The sequence below is a fragment of the Prunus persica genome, chromosome G1, assembly GCF_000346465.2.
Source record: "Prunus persica cultivar Lovell chromosome G1, Prunus_persica_NCBIv2, whole genome shotgun sequence".
Lineage (NCBI taxonomy): Eukaryota > Viridiplantae > Streptophyta > Magnoliopsida > Rosales > Rosaceae > Prunus > Prunus persica.
The window spans coordinates 41,108,599-41,130,363 of record NC_034009.1 but is presented as its reverse complement, the minus strand read 5'-3'; the positions used below and the strand labels follow the sequence as shown (position 1 = coordinate 41,130,363).

The following is a 21,765-nucleotide window of genomic DNA, read 5'->3' as shown; positions in this document are numbered from 1 at the left end:
ACCCAGCTTCTCTGCAATGTAGAATATTGCAACAAATTAACTTAATTGCCATTAAAATATTATTTTCAAAAATAAAAAAACTGCTGCTGCTACATTTTCTACAAATAATCAATCGCGATTATGGGCGGGAATAAGGGTAGCTGGATTTCAAAATCCAGCCACACAATAAACAAATGAGAAAAAACCATTTTCAATTTTGAATAAAAGAAAAGCTGAAAAAGTGGATTTTGAGGTTTCTGCTCACTCTCTCCATCTTCACAGCTTGATATCCACAAACAAGCACATGCTCGTCTCTTTTTTCTTTTATATTTCCGAGTACCCAAAAAGGTAAAGTAGAAAACAAGAAATAGAAACCCACATTATCTGCTACTTTTAGTTGTTATCTGACATTCTACAGATTTTTGCAGTCTTATTTTATTGCTCCTCATTATTATGGTCTGTAATCTTAAGTCTCAAGTTTGAAGTTTGAAACCTACTTTTCATTTACTTCTTGTTATTACTGGGCTTCCATCTACTCTTTAGGTTGTTGGGGTCTCCTCCAGTCAAAGGTATTTGATCTGGGTTCGGCTCTCTTTAATCTTTCTTAGCTGAATTTTATATGCATCTGAATTCTGAGGGTTTCTGGGTAAGTGAGGAGCGTTCTGTGTCTTTTTGCATTGATGGGTTGCTGGTAAATGGGAGCTTTTTTGTTGGGTAATTTGGTTTCTTCCATTTCTTTTTGGGTATGTTCTGGTTCAAGCACTGTTGTATTCATGCGAATTTTGTCTTTTGAAAGTGGATATTCTGCAACATTTCATCAATTTATCAATTGGGTAGTTCTGTTTTTGTGATTTAAAAAATGGGTATTTGCTTTTTAGTGATTACACAACTTTATGGCATTTCAGAAGCACTTGATTGCGTTCGATGTGATGCTGGAGCTACAAATCCTTCCATCTTCAGAGCGAGCAAGTCTGTGTTTGGGTGTGTTATATATACTCTTATGCTCTTGAGCTATTCAGAGATCCATTTTGATTCTTATAATGTCGTAATATTTGTTGTTGGGGTAGATGGTTTTGGAGTGGATTTGAAGCAAAGCTGAGAGAATGATAAGCGAAGTCTTCTTTCTCTTTAAATGCTTTCGATTTGCTGGAAAGAACAAGGCTTTCTGTTATTAAAAGGCTCGGCTATATTGGTTGGAGTTCCACTTTCCAGCAACAACCAATAAATTAGATATCTATTTAGGCTTACTTCTTTTGTTTCCTGCAACTTTGAAGAGGATTTGTGGTGGGTTTTTGATGACTTGTCTGTAAAATTGTAATGTGTATACAGATAAACATTCTGTGAAGTGCTAGTTGGGAAGTTGGACAATAGAACATTAGATGGATCGCAAGTGGTTGTGGAAGAAGAAGTCTTCTGAGCAGAGCTCTGGAGAAACTGACAGTTCAGGTTCAGTATCTTCACACTCGGAGAGGTACTCTGATGAACAGGTAGGTAGCTGAACCCTGACTACCACAAAATTTGAGTTAAATCTTACTTCTGCAAAGCTTGCACAAATTGTTCTCTGGGCAGTTAACTAGGTAATTCACCTAGAATGCTCTGCGTTCACTTGAACTGATTTCCTCCCTATCTTTTTTTTTTTGGTTTGGATTCCTTCCTTTCCGGTAAATTTTCATCTTCTGCATGGTCTTAATGGAATTTTGGAAATTTGAAATTATACTTCCGTTTGCTATTACCACATATTTAGCCATCAAGGCATCAATCTTCCACATAAAGCCGTGCTTTACTGATGAATCTTTATGCCCTTCAAAAGTTGAAAATTGTTTTTCAGTGGATGGATACTCTTCTGTACATTACTTTGTTGTCTGGAATAGACTGTCTATGACATGAGGACACAGATCAAGTACCCTCCCCTCATGCACATGTTGATTGATTTCCCGTCCTACATCTGTATCTCATTTTGTAACATAACTTAATTTCCTAAAACATGCGTGAGATGCGTCTATTTTGATTAATTGCCTAGAATGAGTAAGTGTTTTAAATAACTATAAGATTGGATTTGGCTATTTTGATTTGAAATTTGTGTTTGGCATTCCTTATAGCTTTGCATTAGAAATTTATGTCTGCTTATGCAACCAAACAATTAAGTTGCATTTCCTGTTTGGGATACCCCTTATCTGTTATCTTCTCTCCTGCTTATTTAGTGTCTTCCTTGTCTTGATATGGTATCGACGCCATGTCTTAGCTCAAGTGGCAGAGACTTGATGTCAAATGAGTTTTATTGGTACTCAGAGGACACCTTACAGACGGTCCCCTCAAAACTAAATAATTACTGGTATTTGAGAACATCTTACACACTCAAAAGAGAAACAAAGGGTATCTTGTAGTGTGGCTGTGTGCATGCATACATAACAGCAGCCATTTTGATTTAACCATTTATAAGATTTTAAGTTTTCATAATGTTTCATATCACTCTAGATATTAAACAAATGCTATTTCCTTTCCTTTTCTTAAGATACCTTTGGGTGAATTTGCAAGCGCCTCTATTAGGTGTTGTTTTGTTGTCCATGTAATCTGAACTATGATTTTATGCGTGTTTAACTTGAGTATTATTTCTTATGTTATCATTGTAGCAGGAGGCACTTAAGGCATCTCCTAATCATGACACTCAATCACCCGAAGTCACATCAAAAGCTGCATCCAATGCTGAAGATGTTAATGATAGTGTGAAGAGTCTAACAGAGAGATTATCAGCTGCTCTTGTGAATGTTAGTGCCAAAGAAGACTTGGTGAAGCAGCATGCCAAAGTTGCTGAAGAAGCTGTTGCAGGTAATAGTGTGTAGCAATAATTTGACATATAACATACCAACTCTGCTAATTTGTTTTCAAATTTTTAAACATGAAGAACAGCTCTCTGAAACCCTTGTGTCTTGTCTCCTGTACAAGGAATGGTTTTGTCCACATAATGATGAGGATGAAATTTTTGTGAAATTTCTGAGTGCAATGGTTTTGTACACATAATGTTTCCAAATTTAAGAGATCGTGTGAAGTGGGACGTCTAGGATAATTTTAGCCAAATCTCAACCACAAATTCTTTATTTCTAATGATTTATAATGTTGTCACCTTTTTATATATAAAAGCGATCTAGTTTTGATGTCAATATAGGCTGGGAAAAGGCTGAAAATGAGGCGACCGTTTTTAAGCTAGAACTTGAAGCTACAATGCAGCAAAACTCGGCCCTGGAAGATCGGGTAAGCCATCTTGATGGGGCCCTCAAGGAATGTGTAAGGCAGCTTAGACAAGCAAGAGAGGAGCAGGAACAAGCCATACAGGAAGCTGTGGTTAAGAAAACCCGTGACTGGGAGTCTACCAAATTAAAGCTTGAAAGTCAAATTATTGAGCTCCAGAGAAAAGCAGAAGCTAATAGATCTGAAGTTTCTGCTTTTGTGGATCCTCAACTTTCTCATAAGCTTCAATCTTTGGAAAAAGAAAACTCAGCCCTCAAGCTTGAGCTACTGTCTCAAGCAGAGGAGTTGGAAATCAGGACAATTGAGAGGGACTTGAGTACTCAAGCAGCTGAAACAGCCAGTAAGCAACACTTGGAGAGTATAAGGAAGCTTGCGAAGCTTGAAGCTGAGTGCCGGAGGCTAAAAGCTTTGGGTTGCAAAATACCTTTAGTTCATGATCATAAATCCAGTGCTGCTTCCTCAATTTATGTGGAGTCTTGCATGGATAGTCAATCGGACAGTGGAGAACGGCTAAACATGATGGAGATAGATTCTCAAAAGATGAATGGCTCAGAGCCAAACAAGCGTGACCTGAATTTCTCTGACTCGTGGGCGTCGGCCCTGGTTGCTGAGCTTGATCAATTCAAGAATGAAAAGGCTGTTAACAGAAATTTGCCAGCCTCGTCTGTTGATATTGATCTCATGGATGATTTTCTTGAGATGGAACGACTTGCTTCATTGCCACAGACTGAGATTGGAACTAGTTGCCTGGAATCAGAAGCCATAATTAATCAGTCCAATAATGAAGAAAGTGCCTTGAGAGCTGAACTTGAAGCCATGGGTCATCGGACAGCTGAATTAGAGGATAAGTTAGAAAATTTGGAAGTAGAGAAAGAAAAGTTGGAGGTAGAGAAAGCTGAACTTGAAGCTATGAGTCATCGAACAGTTGAACTAGAGCACTTGTTAGAAAAGTTGGAAGTAGAGAAAGAAAAGCTGGAAGTAGAGAAAGCTGAACTACAAACTGCTTTAGCCAAAAGTCAAGAATGTTTTGAGGCAGCAGAGTTTCAGCTAAAAGAAGCAGAAATGAAGTTGGAGGAGTTACAAAAGGAGCTAAATAGTGCAAGAGAATCAAAACAGACTATTGAGTCTCAGCTGATTAGCATGGAAGCAGAGGCGCGGACCATGTCTGCTAAGGTTAATTTCTTAGAAGCAGAGGTTCAAAGGGAGAGGGCTTTATCAGCAGAAATTGCTGTCAAATGTCAAAGTTTAGAGGAAGAGCTATCAAGAAAAAATGAAGAAGTCAATGTTCAGAAAAATGCTTGCTCGAATGGTGAATTGAAGATAAAGCAGGTTGGTGATCAAAGACTGAAACTATCTACATTACATGTCTAAATTTTGATTATTCAAATCATTCATCAAGTTAAAACAAAAATAATATGCTGTAAAATTTAATATGGTGTTGCTACTAATTTTCCAGGAGGACCTAGCTGTAGCTGCTGGAAAGCTTGCCGAGTGTCAGAAGACAATAGCATCTCTTGGGAATCAACTGAAATCTCTAGCAACACTAGAAGATTTCCTGATTGACACTGCAAACATACCAGGGTTCTCTGCTGTTGCACCACAGATTCCTACAGCTGATGACCAGTGGAAGTTTCATTCTAATGTGACATTTTCACCTAAAAGAGATTCCGGGTCAAAACCAGCTGATGAGAGTTGTGGTCCTTCAGTAAATAGAAATGAGGATACTTCACCACCATCTTCATCTTCATCAACCTCATCTACTGTATTGTCAACTCATGTCAGTTCTGAGAAGAATCGAAACGGGTTCGCAAAGTTCTTCTCTCGAACTAAGAGTGGGATACGACTAGAAATTTAGCCAAGATTCATTCTTTAGAAGAGAAAAACAATAGATATAATTGATTTTCTTGGTTTGTATTACAGAGAATTTAGTGCTTCAATGTATTTTAAAGGTTGCTAATTAAATGCTGATTAATTGGCACATTTTGATTTCAAATGAACAGTAATGGATCAAGCTCTGAATGTCCACAGATTTGCCCTAAAATGCTCTTCTTCCTGTTTCGGTACCACACACTCTCTAAAATTGTTGGTGAAGTATATTTCTAAGGGAATTCCAATTTGGAATATCAGCTCTTTCCTTTTTGGGGGGCATATAAGTTTTGGAATATGCAGGAAGAACTGATGAGTGAAGATTGTCATAACTGGTTTGCCCCTTAACTAAGAAACACAGGAAGAACTGCAAACTATGTTGATTTCGAATGGCCTAAAAAGCTTATTTTGGCAACCAAAAAAATAAAACAAAGCGTTGGAGTTGGGGGTTTTGGGTCTGAAATGAAGAGAAGAATGCTATTTTATTTTGTAAGAGGTGGAGAAAACTTCACACAGAAAATAGGTGAAAAAATATGTACATTGGGGTGAGAGAGGCTCGAACTCTCGACCTCAGGATAACTCAGAAGCTATGAGACCTACGCGCTAGCCAACTGCGCCACCACCCCTTGTTGATTACTGAATGGACAAATGAAGTATATAAAACATTTACAATTAATTTCTAGACCCGTAACGGCTAAACCGTCGTCGACATTTGTCGGAGTGAATTTTTAACTACACTGATAGCATTGGAAAACGACAAATAATTGGCGCACACGTGTCAATATACTATTGTTCTCGTGCTTATCGTGATTCTGAATATATAAAACATGGTGCAGCTAAATTACCAAATGGGTTCTATGGTGTAGTGGTTAGCACTCTGGACTTTGAATCCAGCGACCTGGGTTCGACTCCCGGTAGGACCTCTTTTTATAATTCCTATATTTTTTTTTACCCATGAAACACAAATGGGCACCTTAAAGCATGTACAATTTTCTTAAGAAATATCAAGGGAAACAAACCATGCCTTCATATACTCTCGCTCGCATAATTTACACTGCTGATTTCTCACATGAATAACTCACTCTTTTCGTCAACAACCATTTATGTGCAAAATCAATGAAATAAACAACACAAACAAAATTCCGACCAAAAAAAAAAAAAAAACCAACACAACGAAAAAGATCTGTAACTATTTTTTGGCCTTTACTTTGTCACTCATGATGACTATTAGTATTCTGAGGATTCCTCTCTCTCTTGAATGCACGGAAGAGATCGATGCCAAGAAAGGCATTCAGAAAGTTCATTCCGAACATCCCAAACAATGCAAGTGGCAGCTCAATGCCCTTTCCGAATTTGGGAGCATCCCAGATGAGCTTGGCGGTGATGAGAAGGTGAGCTCCAGCCCTTGCTACAATGTAGGTGACCAGATTAAGAACCCATTCTGCCATTACAATTTTGCTCTTGGCATCGCGAACACCTGCCATCCGCCGCACTTTCCTCACATGCAGAAAGATAGAATGCAGCTGTCAACAGAAATAGAAATATAAGAATCAGTTTCATGTAGAATTCACATTAACAACAATTTAATGAAAAACTGCATCCAATTTTCTCAGCACTAGGAAATATTATCAGAAGAAGAAAAAGCCACCAAGAGATAGGAAAGCTTTTAAGAAGATAGTACAACGTACCTCACAAATGAGAGTGAGAATAAGGTAATTGATGGTCACATTCCGATACAAAGCAAGAGTAAAGCAAATGAGGAGTATCAGATGATGCATCAGGATGGAAGGGATCCAACCACTATATAATCCATAATGCAGCATATCCCACTGATCATATGCAAAGTAACCGCACGAAAAACACAAAGCTGGGTATGCCCATGGCCAAGTACCTCCAAACAACTGAGAGTGCTCAAACATGCCAATCGAACCATTTTTTAACCACTGATTAGCCAAAATAAATATCACTGCAGAGACAAACAAGATTGAAGTTGCATCCCTTAACTTTACATTGGAATCAACAATGAAAGATGTGCTCAAGAAAGTTATAAAAACAATTAAGAAAAAACCAGGAAGTTAAAATATAGTTGGATATGTATGTCCAAGGGTAAGCACCTTGATCTTTGATCTTACATTTAAAGGTTTCACAAGTTACCTATCGAAAGTTATGATCTTTTTAAGTTTTGCTAATTCTATACATATGCTTCGTTTTGTCCATTTCCCAAGATTCTACTCTTGTAGGTTAGACTTTATATCACCCTTTCATCATAGCCAATCCCATCAAGGAAATAAAACCGAACCACCCTGAATGCCAAGATGAGAGAAATCTAGGCGCATAGGCAACCTTAATCCCACCACCCTAAACTCACCAACACACCTGGCTCTGCAATTTAGCATAAGATATCTTCATATCCTCCACTTCTACAAAGTACCAGTACCCATTTTAGCCCGGACAGTCTATGTTGCATTGCATAAAGACCATGTTTCAGAATGAGAGAACCAGGAAGGAAAAAAAAAAAAACACACACACACAATGGGAAGGCTGGAACCAACAAATGGGAGCATGAGCTTTCCCACCTGGTAATCTATATAGCAAATGTAGTGATTATCATTTCAACAATGAACTTGGTACTTAGAGAAAACAGTCCCCAACAAAGTTAAAGTGTTAATTTCAGTACAAAGATTCCATTTTTGTTAAACCTATCACTAAATTCTATGCATAGAAAAGGACCATGAAACATACTCAAAAAACCCCAAAAAAAATTCCCAAGAAAAAAGAACAGCTAGAAAAGAAAACAAACCTGAAGAGGAGGTTAGGGTGGAGTGGAGTAGAGAAACAGAGGTGTTGACAAAGAGAGGGTCGCGGGAGACGAAAGCGCGAACAACCCAGTTGGCCAATTGGTAAAAGAAACAGCCAGCGACTATGGAGAGCAGCTGTGAGCGCCTGTGGAACAGAATTTCGAACAAAACGGAGACGAACCAGAGCACAAGTGTGGCTAAGAAGAAAGGCCCTGCCTTGTCCTCCTTTTGAGCTCTCGTTCTACTCATTTTACTTTGTTTCTCTTTCTTTCTTACTTTCTGTTTCTCTCTACAATAAATCCATAATAAAGGAGCGCAGAGGATGATGAGAGCGGTGGAGATATTTTTAGAGGGTTGTTCATCATGGTTAAAGCTGCTTCCTTGTTCATGCTGGATTTGATTCAATTCGTTAATTTGAAGTTATTTCTTGGTGGAAATTGAGTAAACTTTGACTGACTGTCTATCTGTGTGATTAGAGATTGCTTCCGTTACCCGCAATCATATCTTTGGGCCACTATAATAAAATAAAATAAACTTTGGGCAATGCGATGTCGGTTCAGATTTTTTGTTTTGTTTTTGTCCGTGTTAAATAAAAACCTTACTATACAGGAAACAAGACCCCATAGGCAGATTGGTTTCCAGCCCAATAACAGAAAAACAATAGAATTGGTTGGAATTGGGCCGGCACGAAAAGCCCAAAATCCCTACGGATGATGAAGACGAGTCATTCTATAGTGGGGGTCATATATATGACCCTTATGTAGGGTCCTATCTCTTAATCGTTGAATCAGGCTAATCAATTTGATCCAATGATTAAAGATATGGCCTCACTTAAGGACTATCTATAAGACCCTCACTATAGAATTCTTACAATGAAGACCGGTTGCCAGTGCACCACCACACCATGATCACTGTCATTCGGCTTATCGATGGTCATTGAATACCCAAAATAGCAAGGGAGACTTTGGAAAAACCCAAAGGAGAGAGAAATTTTTTAAAAGAAGCTAAAATGGACAAAATTGCCCTTATTTATTTTTGAATTTCCTAAGGAATCCTTTACATTTGCATGTCTTTGATTTGAAAGTTGAGAGGTTTTTATGTCTTTTTTGAAAAAACTTTGGTTTTTTCCAAAAGTAAAAGTTTTTTTGTGGCTAAAACCTAAATTTACTAAATAGCAAATGGGGTTTGAGACTCATCTTGATCGCACTCATTCTCATATTAACACTATCGTTGGTCCTTTACACAAGATATAACGATGAAGTGAGGCTATAATGAGAGGGAAAAGCCGAATGTGAAAATGAGCCCAACCCATTAAGCATGTCAAGTTCACTTTTCTCTTTTGAAATTTTTTTTTCATGTATTAATAATAAGATGTTACACTAAGCCATCATCACAATTCACAACTATCAATGTCTTTGATCAAAATAATCACCATTGCCAATCAAATTTATCATAATGGATGAATGGATTATATTACAAAATGACCACATAGAAGAAAAAGAGGCCTATCACTCACCTCACACGGCAAAACCCAACCCATTTCAAAAATCCAAATACAAGGAGAAAAAACACAAAACGGGGATAGATAAAGATATCCTGGTCATCCGAGCTGGCAAGATATAAGGGCCCCACTCATGCCAGGTACTCACAGACACAAGCAAAGAGCATGTGGAAGCAGAGCTTGCCACGTGGGAGCCAAGCGTATCCACGTGGCATACAATGGGAGGCCAACTGAGATCGCGGGCTAGAGCAGCCACCCACTTATCAACAGAAATTTCCAACAATAAATTAGTGACACCGAAATCACTTACGTTTCTCTCTCTCTCTCCCTAGCCATGAGTCTGTCAGCTTCAAACGCCATGACCATTGTTGCCACAGCTGCAGCTCTATCTTTGCCCATATCATTTTGTAGATCAACCAAGCTTAGCACCAAGAAGGTACGGATATATACACCACTTGCTAATTTTTCAATAAATTTTGTCTGGGTTTTCTTAGATTTTTGGAACTTGTATATTAACACTTAACATGGTTGACTAGTTAGTTGAAATGTGGCTTACTCTAGTGGTACATCCTTAATCTAGTGTGTAATAGGTACTTGGTGAGAAAGTATATAAACTTGGATAGGTTTCACCTTTAATTTTAGTGGGTACATGCCAAGTTTGAAGTAGAATTTCAGTTGGGTTGGTTAAATTGTGGATTGAAACTAGCACTTAATACCAAATTAAAGATATATGATTTTTATGCTAATTATAAATATTTGTGGGCTCCTGCTAGTTCTTGGTGTACCATCTTCTGTTATAGATGTAATAAAGTGTGAGTTGTTATATATAGTAGCTTAGATTGTTGGACTTGTTAAATTTCAGGGTGTGAAAGGAGGGTTTCGGGTGTTTGCTGTATTCGGAGAGCAATCAGAGATAGAAAAGAAGAATGCTTGGAGTACACTCTTTGATGTGGAGGATCCTAGGTCCAAATTTCCACAAACTAAAGGGAAGTTCTTGGATGCAAATCTGGCCTTGGAAGTTGCTAGATATGATATACAATACTGTGATTGGCGGGCTCGACAAGATGTGCTCGCAATCATGCTCCTCCATGAAAAGGTCAGAGTGCTAATCTGAGCAACTTCATATATCTAGATGATGAGTTAAATTTCCTTTTTGATAGCATATTGACTGGTTGAAACTTGACTCTAATTTCATTTTTATTTGGAACAATTCTAGTGCTGAGCATTGAATTATAATTTTGTTGAAAAAATCTTTATTGTTTAAGTTTTTAAATGTTTCATTGGGATTCTTACACTCAAATATGGCTGTGCAGGTTGTGGACGTTCTAAATCCTCTAGCCCGAGATTATAAGTCTATAGGTACCATCAAGAAGGAGCTTGCAGAGTTGCAAGAAGAGCTAGGACAGGCTCATAGACAGGTGTGTAAATTTAACACTTGAGGAGATAAAAGTCTTGTAACTTGCATAACTTGAAATCACCTTCAATTTATCCTCCTTGAAAATTGAATAGTACTAGTAACAAAGACTGATTAATTATAGAGCATCCAACTGACCAGATGCTTACTTCTGAAATTGTAATCCATGAATTACTACAGGTTCATATATCTGAAGCAAGGGTTTCCACTGCTTTAGATAAATTGGCTTACATGGAAGAATTGGTGAATGACAAACTGTTACAAGATAGAGCAACTACATATTCTGAGGAAGCATCCCCTTCTCCAAGCACTTCTACGCAATCTCTGGATACTGTAAAAAGGAGGCTGCCTCGAAAAGGGTTGAACATTTCAGGTCCAGTTCAACCCTACCATCCCCGATTGAAGAATTTTTGGTACCCGGTTGCCTTCTCCACTGACCTGAAAGATGATACCATGGTAGGCTAGTTCTTCAAGTTTTTGATTCATTTCTTGTGCATCAGCTACTAAAAGCATTAGTGTGGAAACAAGAAAAAGAATAAAAGTATAAAAGAGAGGAAGAAAATATTATCACTCTACTAACAGAGGGAAGGGCCCTCTTCAATTTTGTGTTGGGAAGGCGTGATCCTCTTCATTTTTCTTTTGGAAAGGCATGGTCCTCTTCATATTAACAGCAAAGAAAAATTAGTTATGTTAGTTCCATAGGTTTTTGTTGGCTATATCATTAATTTGATCATTATGGCGGTGTGGCATTATCTATTGGATTACATTTCTTCTGAGGAGTAGCTCTTTTATAGCACTTGTTGTCCAGTATTATTTAGTCTATTTGTGGATGTCTTCTAACAAGAGCCTTATCACTTTTGCTTTTCAGGTTCCACTTGATTGTTTTGAGGAACCATGGGTTCTTTTTCGTGGAAAAGATGGTAAACCCGGATGCGTCCAGAATACCTGCGCGCATAGAGCTTGCCCTCTTGACCTCGGTTCAGTAAATGAGGGCCGTATCCAGTGTCCCTATCATGGTTAGTGACATCTTAGAAAGGCATAGCATCTAGGTCATGTAGTACAACAATAGACATTTTATGAGTAATATTCCAGTGCTTTCTAACTATTATAGGAATCACAGTTTGACACCTCTGTGATGGATGAATTTCAGGGTGGGAATACTCAACCGATGGGACATGTGAGAAAATGCCATCTACACGATTACACAAAGTAAAGATTAAATCATTGCCATGTTTCGAGAAAGATGGAATGTTATGGATTTGGCCTGGTGACGGCCCTCCATCGGCCACTCTTCCTTCTTTACAACCTCCTTCAGGGTTTCAAATCCACGCTGAGGTATGTTGTGGATAAATTCTGATCCCTTGAGCTCTTCCTGAAGAATTATAATTATGTGGAAAGAGTTGTAACATTTTTGTAATGTTTTCATTTGACAGCTGGTCATAGAACTCCCAGTGGAACATGGGCTGCTTCTTGATAACCTTTTAGATCTTGCGCATGCTCCTTTCACTCATACATCCACCTTCGCCAAGGGATGGAGTGTTCCTAGGTTTGTTTCTGTTTGCTTAACGTACAATCTATCTATCATGTGATATTGTTTCCTGTTGCCATATTTTTGTATCCAACTAGAGCATATATAGAGCATTGTTACTCTAAACTTGATTTCATATTTCAACAGATGAGATAATAACTTACTTAATGTTGAGAATAATCTGAATTTTCAGCTTTGTGAAATTTTTGACGCCTGCATCTGGCCTCCAAGGATATTGGGACCCATATCCTATAGATATGGAATTTCGGCCGCCTTGTATGGTACTCTCAACGATCGGGATCTCAAAACCGGGAAAACTGGAAGGGCAGAGTACTAAACAGTGTACCACACATCTTCATCAACTTCATGTGTGTTTACCTTCTTCTAGAAATAAAACAAGGTTATTATACAGAATGTCACTAGATTTTGCACCTGTGTTGAAGCACATTCCATTCATGAACTTCCTATGGAGGCATTTTGCAGAACAGGTAATTAAATCTTTTGTGACATGATTTTTCGCAATGTCTTCAGAGGTGGAACCAAATAAAACCCTCTTGATTAAGAAGATATTCTCTCTCAGACTCACTTAAAAATTTGTTGCATTCAAATTGACACAGGTTTTGAATGAGGATCTAAGGCTTGTCCTTGGCCAACAAGAGCGCATGAACAAGGGGGCAAACGTCTGGAACTGGCCGGTGACATACGACAAGCTAGGAGTGAGGTACAGGCAATGGAGAGATGCCTTGGAACGAGGAGAGAAACAACTTCCCTTTAGCAAGTCAAGTTAAATTCAAACCCAAAACAAGAAAGCCTTCTTTTTTGATGAAAACTCTGGAACCAACCTGCATTCTTGAATGGATGATCAACCATGACAAGGCCCTGCGGTTTGGCGATTCTTGGCTTAAACAACGAAATCCTAGAGTCACTTGGCGGGAACTGTTAATTGATCTTGAGGCAAAGAAGAAAATGGTATCTGCATAGAAAACACCCTTGTAAAATTGAAAGAGAAGAAACTGTACACTACCGACCTTTTTTTTTTTAGTAACCTTTTTGTGTACAGTGTTCAAATTTTTTCTTCTGTTTTCTTTTCTTTTCTTTTTTCTTTTTTCTTTTCTCCTTACATGCCTATGTCTTTGATTTGTTTCCCAATAACATATTTATGTGTGTTACTACTTGTATGATAACACCAATCTCTTCAATGAAAATCTAATTACCCAATTCTTGCAACAAAGAATCTGCTTTGTTGCTTTGTGTAAATGCAAATTCATGGCTAAAGATTTAGCATTTATTTTTCAGAAAATCCAAATTTCCAAAGAACAAGCTCAAACTTTTGCCAATTGAGTGTTTCTCATGATTGAAATGACAAATTGATACCAATTTCATTTCCTTCTGTTACATTTTCATTTCTCAACAATTACATTAACACAAATGGGAAGAAGAACAAAACCCAATTTTATTCCAATTTACAAAGATACACAAAACAGGGCAGTCATGAAGGGACAAATTGATGTTCATATAGCGGAGCCACAGAAGGGGCAGAAGCTGAACTCCGGCTCCACAACCCGATCGCAGAAACGACAGCGCAGAGCCTCCGAGACCGCCGCAGAGTCATCGGCGGTCTTCGGAGGCGGCAGAGAGTACGACTGAGGGAAGAAGAGGTTGCAATTGTTACAGTGCATGACGGGCTCCTTTCCGGGCCACCGCCATACGGGGACGAAGAAGACCTTCAGTACCTTCTCGTAGTCCACCATATCCGCCGGCGACCTGCACACTATGCACCTGCCCGCACTGGATGTCAGCACCTGCCGGACCTGCTGCTCCACTCCTCCAGCGAAGAAGAAGAACATTTTCTCTTTTCTAATTTTTCAAAATCTCTCTCTGAATTTTATTGTTCTGTTGTTTTCGGACGGTTTGTCGCTTTGGGTTTAAATTGATAGAGAGGAGGTGGAGGCCGTTAGTAGTTGAAGCTTTTTTCTGGAGGGTTCGGTGGAATTCTGGAGGGTGTTTTACAGGAGCTCCATGTGTTGTGTAGCCTTAATTAATTAAAGTAATTATTAAGTACGGTTAATTCTCATTAAATGAAAATTACTTCCATTTTTTTATGTAAGTGATAGAGGAATACTCGAACCTAGATGTAAGGGAACGAACTCACCGCCCTGACTGGCCGTTGCAATTCTCATCAATGTTTATTATCTATTTGAATTTCTAAATCTCTTTTTGATGAAGCTTGGATAGAAAATCTCTCATTGGGTTTGGAAAACAATTCAAAACGAACAATACAAGTCTAATTGAAAGAAGCTTGGTGAAGATGAAGCTCATACCTCCCTTCCAAAACATCAATGGCAGTGGTTTTTTCCTCTACTTGGAGGACATTAGAAAAAAGCCATTATTTTGCTGGATAAGGAGAGAGTGGGATGGCAGAGTTGATCTGATGTATCTCACTATTTTGCTTCAACCAAAGGATTGCGGCTTTGGTATATAGCAGAACTGGCTAAAATATTTTGAGGCACTGCAACACGAACTTTTTTCTACTAGAGGATTAGGCGAGATTAGCTCCTCAGTGAAGGTCACAAGACGCAAGCGTCCACCCTCAATCCCGAAGGAGAGGGGACCTACACTTTTGGGAGCCCCCCGCCCGTCCCTCCATTTTATTAATAAACCATTTTTTAAAAAAGAATACAATGGGGGGGACTAGAACCAAAACCCCGCAAATAACACAAGAACTGGGAAGCCAACTGCAGACTAAAGCAGTGCTAAATAGAGCATGGCTGATCTTGTTGTAACCAGCAGATCAAACAAGGCTCAAAGAGCCACCTGTTTCGAAAAAATAGAAACTGTTTGTGTTCACTGGACAAGGATCATCACAGGAGCCGAACTTTTTCCATGTTTTTTGCATTTAAAAGGCGAATGCACGAGTGCTTTCAGCTTCATCAGCACTTCATGATCTGTTCTGAATGTACCCCTTCGCATCTGATGTGCAAATTTCTGTACCAAAATACAATAATTTCTTTTAGCTTTTTGATAAGGAATACGATGAAATTCATTATTGCCCAGGAAAACAGTAGAAAAGTGGAGACACATAAATCAAAATGCAAATCTGAAATATGATCTATCCAGACATCCCATTACATCAATTTCATTCCAACATAACATACTCTCATAATAACTTAACACCTTATAAGTCCACAGCACCAATCAGTGCAAGAAACTCTTACAGAAACCCACATCAGATATCAACCTCCTCTGCAATTTGATTTACACTCGATCTACCAATGCCACACTAATTAGTACCCTCGATGAAATTTTTCTATTTTTCCTTTGTACGCTTAGCACATATCTTCATTTTCTATCTGATCTTGTAAATCTATTTGCCCTTCAAATCCTACTTTTGAAATCATGCATTAATAATTAGGGAGGCATAATGTTAAAATATGAAGAAGGAACGGCATCCTAACTCAAAATGGTTGAGCAATGAAGAAAACAAGCTACCATGAGGTTAAGGTAAACTGGACTATTGTGAACAAAATATGCAGAAAGTAAAATGAGATAACTTCCTTACCAGAACATGTTGCTTCTTCCTCTCAATCAGATATTCAAAGTAACTAGCCTGTGCATTGCCATACAAGTTCCCTTCTTAATCTTCTGTAACCAAGAAAAACCGTCAAAACATTGCCGTATAACTCCCTTGATTTTTTCAGCAAAAAAGCAGAAACGCTGAATTACACAATGCAATCAATTAATCATTAGTTGCTTTATATAAATCAGAAACAAGGAATAATCAGTAGTTAAAACTGATAGTATAAAGCAATAATTCTTATGCAAGATTTCAAAACCTTGACAATAATATTACATATACAGAATGAGATTTATATGACCAAGAATGGCCACAGATGACAAAATGGAAACACATAAAAGGGATAGAGAAGCGGCCATACCAGTACAAGAAGCTCATCTTGATCTAGGAAACACCCCAATTTCCATTATAGTCTTGATAAGCGTGTAATCCTTGAATGTGATCAACCCATCAAACTTGTTCTTGAATGTACACAGCCAATATGCTGTATGCACCACGAGATGTGGCAACTGGTTTAAGATCAAGAAAGGCCAAAACGTCAATTCAATCAACGTCAATCACTTCAAAGAAATAAATCCCAATTGTTGAAAAACAATAAATTTACCTTTGGCAATCCAATTCAACACACACTGAGATAATTCAATGCAATCAAGTTGGCAATTTGAAGCGGCAATAGGGGCACAGATGACTTCTTTTCAGCCATTCAACAATGCAATCTTTATGGTAAAGATGAGAGCAGGGCATGAGCACAACCTCCAACCCAGCAGAGAACTCTTCCAAACAGATGCTACATTCCTTTGTCACGCTCAAATTGTCAATCTTGACCTTCTTGAGCCCCGCAATGGAGGATTTGGCAGCCGGGACTGGATTAAAGACTTGCCCAGATTCCATTATAGCCCTCTCAATTTGGTCACGGTCATCAAAAGGTGTCACAGCAAGAACAGCCAAAACCAATGGGACTATTCTGGGTCCAGCATTTGCAGGCTCCTGGGCAACGTCCATAGCAAAAGAATGAACTTCAGGCAGCAGGACATGAACAAAGTCCATTGAAACACCAGAGCCAGATAGTACGGTTTGGATGGTTTCTTGGGTGTGTGAGAAAAACACATCAAAGGGTACAAAGAAGGATTCTTGAATTGAGTTCAAGGGTATGTTCAAATCCTGAGGGAAGCACAATTTGAGTTGATGGGTGAAGTCTAAGCGGAAGATGAAACAGTCGCAAGCGAGGAGATGGGTTGTGGGCAAAACTTGGTTTTGTTGTTCAACTTGAGAGATGGAGTATTGGTAGATGGTCTCCATGTTCAGCAACACAGAGAGCTCAAAAACTGTGAAGAAAAGTGAAAGGGGTCTTTCTAAAAAGTTTTGGGAAATTTTTTTTCTCTGTTTTTCGATCGAGGTTGTGAAACGAATGAGCGAAGCGAATCATGTAAATTTATTTACTTACTTAGGCCAGTCGGTTTGCTGGGCTACCCAGGTTCTAAGTAACATTACCAAATTTACAAGTGGGCACAATATGGCAAAAGACAGAAAACAAAAATAAAATAAGTAGGTATCAAAAAGACATGAATTCTTGTACCCAAAATAAATAAATAAATAAATTGGCACCGGATTAGCAGTGTTCGTTTTTATGTTGGAGACATATTAATTATTGCTTCTAACTGTGTGCTTATAATATATTTATCACTTTTTTTTTTAGGGTAGCATTCTTTTTTTGACGAAGACAAAAGAGAAAGGAAATTATGCATTGCTCGCTAATAATTAAGTCGGATCATCTACTAATCTTTTTAGACTTCATTTAATTATATGCAATTAAAACATAAACACAATATCGACACCAAAAAATAAATAGTAGAATATCTTTTTTCCTAATAATTACACTCATTTTTGTTAATGTGGCATTTTACATTTTCGGCTTTGCATTGTATAATCTCATTTAATTTGTTTCTTTTTTTTATTATCAATTAATGTACAATTTCCTTGTCAAAAAATATTGTAACAGTTTCCTTATATGATAATATTGTTTAGTTCCCTTGGTGACAAAAAAGAGGATAACATCGTCAAACTAGCACAAGACTAAATTAAACATTTAATAAATTATATGGTAAAAAGCATTCTTTACCCTAAAGAAATTAAAGGGATGTGCATTATAAAAAGAGAAGAAGTCCCTTTTTTTCTCCATTTATTCATTTTTTATTATTCTTATTATTCTTATTATTCTTATTTTGTTGGAATAGGGTGGTTTTACGACAATCATATTAGGCTTTCAAACCCTGTTGCTCGACTTTTAGCTTTTGCCACTTAAAAGATAACTATGCAGATCCATTTCAAGATTGGCTTCATAAAACAGGTCAGTTTTTTTGCTCTAGGGGTTCTTGCAATGCATTATTTATTCACAACTCTCATCTTCCTTTCATTGATTTATTTCCCACGTATGTGCAAAGAATTAGGGTTCGGAACTTAAACCAGTACAAGCAATTTATAATGCCAATGAGATATGGGCATGACACTCTATATGAACTCAAAACCGAATGCCAAGCAGGTCACCTGGGATCGTAATTTTTTTATCATACATAGGGGAACAACATCACCATTAAACCACACAGATAATCTCAGAGGATACTTGAACCAAAGACTATATATACAATTATCAATCAGCAGACTGCATATGACAGTAAGAACTCCATAAAAAGAAAGTTATACAGGCTTCCAAACAGTAAGCACCTCTTGAAACATTTCCATCATCAAGTCTCTGTCTGCATGCCTGAAAAAGTCGTTTACTTCGTCTCTAACATCGTATATTTTGCCAAAATCAAACAAGTACATCAAGCATCCTTTCTTCAGCATATTCAGCTGGTACAACCAGGCCTCATGCAGTCTCGCAAGGACATTTGTGGAGTTAATATCTTCCAGAAGGCTTTCCTCACAGGCATCTTTTAGGTCTGCAATGTCATATTTGCTCGCCGCACCTAGAAGTGCTAACCGGTGCTTCCAGAAATTCTCTTGTTTAATGGTTCCATACAGGTAACTGAGAAGAGCCATACAAGATTCCAGGGACATGTCTTTTATGTGGATTGTGGAGGACTCTTTTTCCTTAAGGTCGTGATTGAACATGCTTTGGAACACAGGAGAAGTTGCAGAAAGAATTGCTTTGTGAGCTCTTAAAGTGCCATCAGCAGTGTTGATAGTGACATCAGCATGGATGCCCTCATCAAGCATGCGAGAGAGGCATCGGAGAGTGCTTTGGGTTGATACCGATTGCATCAATCCATCAGCAGGCCATACAGGACTAGCTTCCCCACCCTGATTTAATCAGAGAATTGTAAGAAATCAAGTCCTCCAGATATCACTACTTGTTACTTAATTGATGATAAAGCAAGCTGAAGAGTTGTAAATTATAACTTTTCATCATTTAATGAAGCTTTTGTGGCCCTAGGTCCACCAGTGAGAGAGATAATCAACAATAATTTAAATCCATCTGTAAAACCAAAAATTCATAAACCACATATACCCACACGTATCAAACTACCACAAAAATAACTACGTAATGAAACTAACACAAAGATAACTATGTAATGGAACTCACATTTAAAGGGCATATCTTCAATTCGAGAAACTCAACATCAATGATGAAGCGACCAAGGAAGGTGGAATCAACAGGCCAGACAAAGTCTTCACTTGTGCGAAGCAATCTTTCATGAACTGTAACAAGAAGCAAATCAGCATTAAAGGAACATAATTACTGCTTAGTGCATTCTATTTAAAAAGAAAAAGAAATGGCTATCATATTATAGATTTCCAAAACAAATATATGTAAGTTCAATATTTCTGATGGAGGTGGGATATTCCAAAGTGCCCATGGGCAAGGAAACACATAAGTTTGTTGCCTTAATTTTGAATCCCTATTTCCACAGAACAGATCCATGAGTTGGATGTATTACATCAAAGCACATTAACCAATTGTAGCATAAGTCATACACAGAAGCATATTCTTTTTAATTGTAGCTGATGATCAGAAAAGGGGTGAAATGTCCAGGTTATTAATGGTCCTCTCTACATTGCATCACAGCCTTTTTATTTCAAAATATTAGTTACATATTAATTTAGTGTTTTAAATAAGTATCAAGACGGTATCATATTTTGATAAACATACTGAAACACAGCTATATGCTATGTTTGAGATATGTCAAGATCACTTACCAGTTCTGCCTCAAAATATCATCCAAGAATCCATACACATGAATTTAGTAGAGAAGCGGAAGATGAATTGAGAGCCCAGTAAATGAGATAAAACCAGATTTCAGATAACCTCTAGGATGGCAAATCCATGTGAAAGTTTTCACGATGAGTGTATAAGGACAGAAATAAACAGTACAAGAGACATTTGGATGTGTTTTTTAATAAAAGAAAAAAGGGCATGGCACCAAGCTTCTGTCTTTTTGGCTAAAACAACCAGACAGAACAGCTGTCGTATATCAAAGCAGAGGTACAAATTAAATTAACAGATACAGAGGAAGAAGGTAATGAAAATCCCAAACTTCACTATCCGATGCCTGGAATCATATGATGTAAGGACAGATTCCTTCAAACAAAATCTTATACATTGTAGGACTCGTACCAAACCAGGACACAAATTAAACAAAACAACTCAACTGCCTTCAGATATAGTACCCTGACTTATGTACTACTTCCAATCACTATCTTCAGTTATTACCGACTTATGAACATTTTCTATCATTCATATACTAACTTCCAAACATCACGGAAACTACATCAAACCCATATGAACAAAAATCACTAAACTTTCAAGAGCAAAATTAACAATGGAAGACATTGATATATAAGATTCAGCCTACCAGTTAGCCCCTCAAATCTAAAGAGAAACAGACTTTTAGCATTCCAAGTTGCATGTTATACAACTTTGAGCTGATAGGCACCAGACCAACTATGCATATCCAATTCTAACCACATTTCTAAAAGTGATGCATTCAAACAATCATCCCCAACAATCATAATCATAGCAAAAAATTTGAACTTGAAGTAAAAATAAGAGAGAGACATACCAGGAGAGATGTAGGGTCTGCGGCCAGGGCCGGAACTAGAGACTCTAAGAACAAAGCGAGCAAGAGGAGGCTGTTCTTTGGACACCCGTGATGGCTCAGGAAACAAACGAATGTAGAGGTACCGATTCTTCTCTATAGAAAAATGCCTGATAACCCAATTAAAAACACTCAATTTCAGAACCCATATCAACAAAGAAAACAAAGAAAAAGGACAGTCGGGTAAAAATGGGTGTTGTGGGAAGGGAAGTACCAATTCCAAATTCCGAGCTTGAAAGGATCAGACTTTTTGTAAGAGCAAGGCCCGAAATTCTCGATTCTCCATTGGGCCAGTCTTGAGATCGTCTCTACTTTTGAATCGGCCATTGTTGTGAGCTTTCTCACTCTCTGTGACTTATTCTGGCTGACTTGGTCTTTGCTTTCCTGACAAACTTTTTTAAGGCAATGCCAAGTACGTGGCTTGATCAATTTCAAGTCAAACTTTACCAACTTCTACTGGTACCCAGCAATATTGTTTCTTTAATTCTTCGAAGAAAAAAATACCATTTGTTTTGCCAATGTTTTCCATTTCTGGCAGATTTTTTTCTTTTATCTGATTTCTCAGAAGATTTTTACAGGATTATTTGCGATATGCAAAGAATTGGAGCATTTTTGTTCACTATTTTAATTCAGTGTGTACTATTTTAACACATGTCTATACTTGTAATCATAATTAACTCTTTGATTTTAAATTTTTAAGTGTTTAAAAAAACAATGGAGCAACGTAGGACACAGAATAAAAGCAAAGAGGGCATATTGACCT

General features: G+C 37.8%; 5 protein-coding genes, 1 long non-coding RNA gene and 2 other non-coding genes across 10 annotated transcripts; 3 read left to right on the top strand and 5 right to left on the bottom strand.

Annotated features, from left to right (window-relative positions):
• LOC18793802 (filament-like plant protein) lies at positions 42-5,252 on the top strand. 3 transcript variants are annotated; one of them, XM_020555252.1, is made up of 6 exons: positions 42-327; positions 885-960; positions 1,309-1,466; positions 2,613-2,805; positions 3,143-4,554; positions 4,682-5,252. In XM_020555252.1, exons 3-6 carry the CDS (start codon positions 1,359-1,361, stop codon positions 5,078-5,080), a joined length of 2,112 nt encoding a protein of 703 aa, XP_020410841.1. In that variant the 5' UTR covers positions 42-327; positions 885-960; positions 1,309-1,358; the 3' UTR covers positions 5,081-5,252. The 3 variants fall into 3 exon arrangements, with proteins under 3 accessions (XP_020410841.1, XP_020410839.1, XP_020410840.1); XM_020555250.1 differs by having other exon boundaries at positions 2,610-2,805; XM_020555251.1 differs by lacking the exon at positions 42-327 and adding an exon at positions 355-548 and having other exon boundaries at positions 2,610-2,805.
• On the bottom strand, positions 5,633-5,717 carry TRNAM-CAU. Its single transcript is given in 2 exon segments — positions 5,633-5,668; positions 5,680-5,717. It is a non-coding gene; the product is annotated as a tRNA-Met (tRNA).
• Positions 5,943-6,014, top strand: TRNAQ-UUG. The gene has a single exon. It is a non-coding gene; the product is annotated as a tRNA-Gln (tRNA).
• On the bottom strand, positions 6,060-8,374 carry LOC18791538 (TLC domain-containing protein 2). The gene is made up of 3 exons (XM_007227399.2): positions 7,892-8,374; positions 6,780-7,057; positions 6,060-6,614 (listed from the first exon to the last, which is right to left on the bottom strand). The coding sequence occupies exons 1-3, from the start codon at positions 8,136-8,138 to the stop codon at positions 6,303-6,305; spliced, it is 837 nt and encodes a 278-aa protein (XP_007227461.1). The 5' UTR covers positions 8,139-8,374; the 3' UTR covers positions 6,060-6,302.
• Positions 9,691-13,550, top strand: LOC18790794 (chlorophyllide a oxygenase, chloroplastic). Its single transcript, XM_020554454.1, has 9 exons — positions 9,691-9,826; positions 10,253-10,486; positions 10,704-10,808; positions 10,985-11,260; positions 11,673-11,820; positions 11,955-12,139; positions 12,238-12,350; positions 12,526-12,820; positions 12,950-13,550. Exons 1-9 carry the CDS (start codon positions 9,725-9,727, stop codon positions 13,118-13,120), a joined length of 1,629 nt encoding a protein of 542 aa, XP_020410043.1. The 5' UTR covers positions 9,691-9,724; the 3' UTR covers positions 13,121-13,550.
• LOC109946478 lies at positions 13,684-14,480 on the bottom strand. The gene has a single exon (XM_020554455.1). It carries the CDS (start codon positions 14,177-14,179, stop codon positions 13,844-13,846), a length of 336 nt encoding a protein of 111 aa, XP_020410044.1. The 5' UTR covers positions 14,180-14,480; the 3' UTR covers positions 13,684-13,843.
• LOC18789157 lies at positions 14,855-17,299 on the bottom strand. Its single transcript, XR_002269668.1, has 4 exons — positions 16,511-17,299; positions 16,268-16,415; positions 15,892-15,974; positions 14,855-15,317 (listed from the first exon to the last, which is right to left on the bottom strand). It is a non-coding gene; the product is annotated as an uncharacterized LOC18789157 (long non-coding RNA).
• Positions 18,420-21,491, bottom strand: LOC18789158 (BTB/POZ domain-containing protein At1g21780). Its single transcript, XM_007222611.2, has 4 exons — positions 21,217-21,491; positions 20,967-21,112; positions 19,490-19,605; positions 18,420-19,206 (listed from the first exon to the last, which is right to left on the bottom strand). The coding sequence occupies exons 1-4, from the start codon at positions 21,327-21,329 to the stop codon at positions 18,601-18,603; spliced, it is 981 nt and encodes a 326-aa protein (XP_007222673.1). The 5' UTR covers positions 21,330-21,491; the 3' UTR covers positions 18,420-18,600.

Bases quoted from the DNA above. Each gene is read 5' to 3' on its own strand.
- LOC18790794 (XM_020554454.1), top strand. From the start codon at position 9,725: ATGAGTCTGTCAGCTTCAAACGCCATGACCATTGTTGCCACAGCTGCA. The intron at 11,821-11,954 runs GTTAGTGACATC...GATGAATTTCAG, and splicing joins TATCCAGTGTCCCTATCATG to GGTGGGAATACTCAACCGAT. The intron at 12,821-12,949 runs GTAATTAAATCT...AAATTGACACAG, and splicing joins GGAGGCATTTTGCAGAACAG to GTTTTGAATGAGGATCTAAG.
- LOC18791538 (XM_007227399.2), bottom strand. From the start codon at position 8,138: ATGAGTAGAACGAGAGCTCAAAAGGAGGACAAGGCAGGGCCTTTCTTC. The intron at 7,058-7,891 runs GTTTGTTTTCTT...TTGTCTCTGCAG, and splicing joins CACCCTAACCTCCTCTTCAG to TGATATTTATTTTGGCTAAT. The intron at 6,615-6,779 runs GTACGTTGTACT...TTCTGTTGACAG, and splicing joins TTCTCACTCTCATTTGTGAG to CTGCATTCTATCTTTCTGCA.
- LOC18793802 (XM_020555250.1), top strand. From the start codon at position 1,359: ATGGATCGCAAGTGGTTGTGGAAGAAGAAGTCTTCTGAGCAGAGCTCT. The intron at 1,467-2,609 runs GTAGGTAGCTGA...TTATCATTGTAG, and splicing joins AGAGGTACTCTGATGAACAG to CAGGAGGCACTTAAGGCATC. The intron at 4,555-4,681 runs GTTGGTGATCAA...CTAATTTTCCAG, and splicing joins GTGAATTGAAGATAAAGCAG to GAGGACCTAGCTGTAGCTGC.
- LOC18789158 (XM_007222611.2), bottom strand. From the start codon at position 21,329: ATGGCCGATTCAAAAGTAGAGACGATCTCAAGACTGGCCCAATGGAGA. The intron at 21,113-21,216 runs GTACTTCCCTTC...TTGGGTTATCAG, and splicing joins AAGCTCGGAATTTGGAATTG to GCATTTTTCTATAGAGAAGA. The intron at 19,207-19,489 runs GTGAGTTCCATT...TGATTAAATCAG, and splicing joins TGAAGATATGCCCTTTAAAT to GGTGGGGAAGCTAGTCCTGT.
- LOC109946478 (XM_020554455.1), bottom strand. From the start codon at position 14,179: ATGTTCTTCTTCTTCGCTGGAGGAGTGGAGCAGCAGGTCCGGCAGGTG.